The sequence below is a fragment of the Mastomys coucha genome, unplaced genomic scaffold (assembly GCF_008632895.1).
Source record: "Mastomys coucha isolate ucsf_1 unplaced genomic scaffold, UCSF_Mcou_1 pScaffold22, whole genome shotgun sequence".
Classification (NCBI taxonomy): Eukaryota; Metazoa; Chordata; class Mammalia; order Rodentia; family Muridae; genus Mastomys; species Mastomys coucha.
In genome coordinates this window covers 145,326,067-145,332,124 of record NW_022196905.1, presented here as the reverse complement: position 1 = coordinate 145,332,124, position 6,058 = coordinate 145,326,067, and the positions used below count along the sequence as shown (strand labels likewise).

Below are 6,058 nucleotides of genomic sequence, written 5' to 3'. Positions count from 1 at the left end.
GGGAGAAGGAAAGAACAAAGAAAGATAGAAAGAAAAGTTATAGCACTTTCTATCTATGAAACAATTGTGTTCTTGGTATTATTCTTTTGTCTAGGTCATTTTCCGAGAAACCTACTCTTATGAATACATTCAACCTTTATTTTCTTTTTAGGTATGGTCTAAATTTGTGCCTCTTCATGTGCTGAAGACCTCATATCCCAGTGTGGAGATAAGGCTATCTAGAGATAAGGCCTTCAGTGGTGGAGGTGAGTCATGAAGGGGGAGTCCTCAGGGTAGATGTCCTGTTTCTCTTCATCTTTTTCTTCTTCTAGGAACTTAATTCGATAAGGTTATAGACTCTTCTCCCAACCTAAGAAAGAGTCTCTGGGTACTGCAACAGCCATATACTACCTCATTGCCTACAGCTAAACAGACCCTTGTCTTGTGGACTGATGCTAGTTACACTGTCCTGTTTTAATGTCTACTTATCTTACTACACGGGAAAAAAAAAATCACTAAACTTTGACTACATATTTACTTGGAAGAAAACTATCACCAGTTCAACCTTTTCTTTCTCACAGAAGAATAAAGAACAGTCTTCCAAGTCTCTTGGTTCTTAAGATTTCCCATACAAGTGCTCTCTACTACTTCCTTAGATTCTGTTTAAGACTTTGTGCCCAGCTTGTCTTTCAGTATCATAGAGATTACTGTGATGAACAGAGTCCATCAGATATAGCAAATTCACCAGAGAGACACAAACTATGCATGAACACATACCATACACACACACCACATATATGGTTTTCCTTCTTTCCTTCTTTGTTCCTGAAGATCAAACTTAGATAAGCAAACTACACCCCTAGCCTTTGTTTGGGTTTGTTGCTGCTGTTTTGTTTTTGTTTCTTGGCAACACTCTCCCTATGTATAGCATTCAGGCAAGCCTTGAACTTACTATAAAGCCAAGACTGTCCTCAAACTTAGAACACTCGTTTCTGCTACAAAAAAAACAACATGAGCTTGTCAATTATTCCATGTTTACGTATGATTACAACAATAAAGGATTTTTGCCAGGAGTGGTGGCACACGCCTTTAATCCTAGCACTTGGGTGCCAGAGGCAGGCGGATTTCTGAGTTCAAGGCCACCCTGGTCTACAGAGTAAGTTCCAGGACAGCCAGGGCTACACAGAGAAACCCTGTCTTAAAAAAACAAAAACAAACAAACAAACAAACAAACAAAAATAATTTTCTTAAGTAGAATTAAAAAATATATTTTTTGCCAACTTAAAAGATTCTCTTAATCCCAGCACTTGGGAGGCAGAGGCAGGCAGATTTCTGAGTTCAAGGCCAGCCTGGTCTACAGAGTGAGTTCCAGGACAGCCAAGGCTACACAGAGAAACCCTGTCTTAAAAAAACAAAAACAAACAAAAAAAATGATTCTCTTAAAAAAAAAACTAGTAATATAACTCCTTTTTGTTATTGATCCTACATTTTTCTAAATTATCACGTTTTAATGCCTCTTGTATAAAACCTTTCCAAGTGTGTATGAGTATTTGTCTGCATGCGTTATCTGTGCACTACATGTCTGGTGCCCGTGGAGGTCAGAGGAGGACTTTGCCCAAGTAGGGGAGTTAAAGACAGTGCTGAGAATCAAACCTGGGTCCTCTGACAAACAACCAAGTGCTGTTAACTGTTGACCCATCTCTCCAGCCCACTGGGGAAAACTTTTGACCAGCTAGTTGACTAATGAGGATTTAGTAAAAATGTTAATTATAAATGGAAAGAACAACTGAGCTAGCTAGATAAACTGAAGAAACTTGTAAATAACTGAAATATGTCAGTGGGAGACAAAAAGGGCAAATAATTATTTTATTGAAAATTCTCATCTCTGTTTCTGAGTCAACCTTATTTACTTTATGGTAGCTATTGCTCAAAGGCATGAGTCGTAACAATGAGACAGCATCAACAACTTACTTGGGCTAACTCATTTATTCAGTTATTGAATAAATAATTCATTATTATTAGGCTGGAAAGCCCAAACTATCCAGTTTACAGACAAGAAAATGGATTCAGAAAGCCCTGTCAGTCACTCAAGAGCTCAACTGGGGAGTCCAAACAGGCCCAGTTACCAGTACCAGGGCTGTACTGGAATATGAAACCTGTATCTCAGTGAATCTTCACCAAATTTGTCTTCAAGTAACATTTACAAATGATAGCTATCATAGAAGCTATTTCTGTTAACATTAAAAACTTAAAAGGGACTTTCTAACATGAGAAGGGAGACTTTGGGACCTGCATTCCATTCTCTCTTCCTAAGGCCATGTCTAAAAAACTGTGTTAAAAAAGCAAACAATTCTGAGTATGGAACTGACATGTTTGACTCTAAAAACAAAGAATTAAGATTATTTACCTGAAGACAAGAATCACATAACCTCAAAATAAACTATAATATTGAGTTTGAAACCAAAGCCACAGAATATGAATAACATGACAAATTTAATAGCAAGTATAATTACTTGCAATTAAAGCAAGCAATTAAGCAAAAAATGACTAAAACTAATACAATTAAGAGCATCACACAGCCAACCAAGCATCTCACCCTTACAAGATCAGAGTCTTCTCTCTTGTCACTTTTTTTTCCTGGCAAAGGTGAAGACATTGTATAATCTTCATTTTCACTGTGATCCATTTCGGAGCTATCAAGCCTTTGAATAGAGACATACGTCGTTATTTCTACAATCAGAAAACCTTAAAGCCTTTTTTGATTGTTTCACTGTATAGCTTTATAACTGCAAAAGCAAAGACTTCGTTCATTTTAAAGATAATTTTTCTATCATATTTTGCACCAAATAAGTAATCAATGTAGCTCATTTAATAAATTAAGGAAATGAATAATAAATTCATTTTACCATATGATGTTTTGAAAATTCGATTTCATTTTGGGGCAGAGCATGGAAATTAAACCCTGCTGTTAGTGTATCCAGCTGGCCTACATGCCTCTTGCCCTGCCCTGTCCTTGCTCCCATTTCATCTTTACTTCTTCTGCAGCAATAACACACAGTCAGTAAATTTCTTATTTGACTTCTTCCTCCTATTACAATACAAACAGTGATTTTTGGCAATTTTACTTAGTATGTAAACCTGTGCTGGGCTGAGAATAAGCTTACAGCAGGCTTGCTGAATGAGATAATCGCACAGCTCTCGTGCTCTTACAAAGCTCTAGTCTTCTGCATCATCCTTGCCTACTTGTTTTTCAAGCTTTTTACTGGATATGATGACTCACATCTTCAATCTCAGAACTCAGGAGGCAAAGGCAGGAGGATTTCTGTGAGTTCAAGATCAGCCTGGTCTATATCGCATGTTCAAAACAGCCAGGGCTATCAAAAACCCTGTCTAAAAACAAAACTGTTTACATACTATTGAACTCCTAAATCTCAAGCTCTAGCCAACAAGAGGATGCATTTTACAAGTTTAAAAAAAAATCCTTGTTAAAACTACTTTTAAAACTAAGTTTATACGTACATATACTAAAAAGAAATTCAAATGATGTCAAACATTATAAAATGCACACCCATATTAAGTTATTATGAACACTGATAAGATGTTGTATGTTTTTCCAAAAAGTTCCTACTGCGAGCAACCCACTATGCTTATAAAGCTATTCCCAAGTAAAGGCCCTGCAACACTGCACTCTACACACTTGGTCTCACTTGTTCACTCCAAGCAGAGATCTCACTGTTTAAAAAATGACACAAAAACAAAAACACGCCCCCCATGTTTCATTTACTGTCCATGCACGAATTCATTCAAGCACTGAAACACATGCAGAGGCCAGAGGATATCCAAAAAGAGTTGGTTTTCCTCTTCTATCATGTTAGTCCCAGGGATCAAACTCAGGCCACCAGCTTTGGCAGCAGGTAGCCTTATACAGTGAGCCAGCTCTTTGGCCCCTGAATTTTCTATATAGGAGTGCTTTGTTTGCATGTATGTCTATGCACCACATGCATGCAACACCTGCAGAGGCTAGAAAAGGGTGTCAGAACCCCTGAAACTGGTGTTACAGATGGCTGTGAGCTCCTGAGAACCAAACTTGGGGCCTTTGGAAGACTGGCCAGTGCTCTTAACTACTGAGGCATTTCTCCAGTCCCTGATCTCATTATTTTTAATGATTTAGGTATTATTCCACTGTATGAATGAGCCATGAGTGAACAACTAACTGTGTAACTGGTAAACCATGAGGTCAAATAGTTAGTGTGTGTACTAGTAGAGATTACTCCAGTAAGCTTATATATAGAAAGCCACGTGTTATTTGTCAGTAACTACCAATTCATCTTTATTCACTGTCATCAAGTATTTGTATTTGTATTATTCTAGACATCACAGTCTTGTTGGAATCAAATATAAAACATGATATCTCTTGTGTGTGAACTTGCCTCCCCTTTATTCTTCCAGGAGAGCTTGGATTTGAGCTGCTGCTTGCGTTGCTCACAGTTTCCATTCTTGATGATTTGGTCTGAGACTGTTTGCCTGCTGATGAAAGTGGCTTATTAACTGCTCCTAGAACATTGGCCGTTTTAGGCTGAAACGAGAAATACATAACTCTTCCTATTCAGTTAACATTAAAAGAACAATATCAAGAACTCTTGGCAACAATTTCAATCACAAAAGTTTATCTAGCTCAAAGCAAAATAAAGATAATAACTTGAGTATCACTCCATAAATTAAAAACCTGTAACAGTGCATGCCTATGATTCCAGCACTTAGGAAGCTGAGGTAAGAGTACTGCAAATTCAAAGTAAGCCTGGGCTACCTAGCAAGGTAGTTTCAGAACAGACAAATAGTAAACCCCGAGAGATAATAGAGCAACTGAGTTTTTGTTATTTGGAGGAAAAGATTTTCACAGATTAAGGCAATAAATGAAATATAAGACCACTCATGAAAACAAAGCCTTGGTATGGAAGAATGTAAGACATATTTTTAAAGATTTTTATCTAGATTAGTATAAAAATTCTCAAGCCAGGCGGTGGTGGTGGTGCACGCCTTTAATCCCAGCACTTGGGAGGCAGAGGCAGGTGGATTTTTGAGTTCAAGGCCAGCCTGGTCTACAGAGTGAGTTCCAGGATAGCCAGGGCTACACAGAGAAACCCTGTCTCAAAAACCAAAAAAAAAGAAAAATAAATAAATAAAAATTCTAAAGGATAAAGGTCTTCATAGTTTTGCTGTAAGCTTTTTTTAAAGCACATCTTAGCTGGCATCTACATAGTAAGCACAATTAATCTTTAAGCCTACAAATGGAAAACAGCTAACTATATATTTCCTACCTTGAGACATAAAAATTCTTAAAGAAGTAAAATAATATAATTAGGTCAATAATCACACTAAAATTAATTACCACATAAATACTAAAACAATTCTCAAAACATACTTTTCCAGGAGTGAAAAACGATTTCATTTCTGGAGGCAGGTAATTTTTGGTGTTACTAAAATTCTGTAAGCAAAGAGAAAAAGCAGTCAGTGGACTGTGATAGCTCCTGTGAGAAATGAAAGCCAGCAAGTGCACGAGAGCTTTTATTTTAAGCTCATATTTATTTAAGCTAATTAGTTCAAACATGAAGTTTCAGGCAGTGGTACTAACAGATCAACCTCACAGCAATTCTAGTATCAACGTGCCAGACAACACCCACTCCTGCACAGTACTCAAGACACGAAGCCACACAGACACTTGCTATGCTGCTCATATCAAAGTGAGCTGTGTAAAAAAGAGACAAGCCCTTTAATAACTTTAGGTAAACATACAAGGTCATTTTAAATCTAGATATGCGACCAAGATCTTAATTGGTATACTACTTTCAATACAAAGATGACAATGGTGCTTCCCAAGTTCTGTTATTCAATAAACTTAGAGAAGAGTCTCTGAGAAGGCTTATGTAACATTGTATTGGGGTCTGGTTTATGACTATTCTTGTATTGCTCCCAGACCCTTGGACCTATCCCAGTGTCTATGCTGTGTTTTTTTCATACCACATGATCAAGGGCTTGCAGCTTCAGACACTATATATATATATGTATATATGTATATATA

The 6,058-nt window shown here is 37.2% G+C and overlaps 1 protein-coding gene across 7 annotated transcripts in view; it reads right to left on the bottom strand.

Moving 5' to 3' along the window:
- The window catches only part of Pds5b (PDS5 cohesin associated factor B), a 138,889-nt gene that overhangs the window by 9,915 nt on the left and 122,916 nt on the right, over positions 1-6,058 (bottom strand). For 5 of the 7 annotated variants that reach the window (XR_004109703.1, XM_031338845.1, XM_031338843.1 and 2 more), the window contains 3 exons: positions 5,402-5,464; positions 4,410-4,555; positions 2,576-2,681 (listed from right to left, as the gene is read on the bottom strand). Coding sequence is in view for 6 of the 7 variants with exons in the window: in XM_031338845.1 (XP_031194705.1) it covers positions 2,576-2,681; positions 4,410-4,555; positions 5,402-5,464 (315 nt within the window). In the remaining variant the exon portion in view is untranslated. The remainder of the gene's footprint in view (positions 1-2,575; positions 2,682-4,409; positions 4,556-5,401; positions 5,465-6,058) is intronic. The other 2 variants (XM_031338847.1, XM_031338846.1) reach the window with 1 other exon arrangement.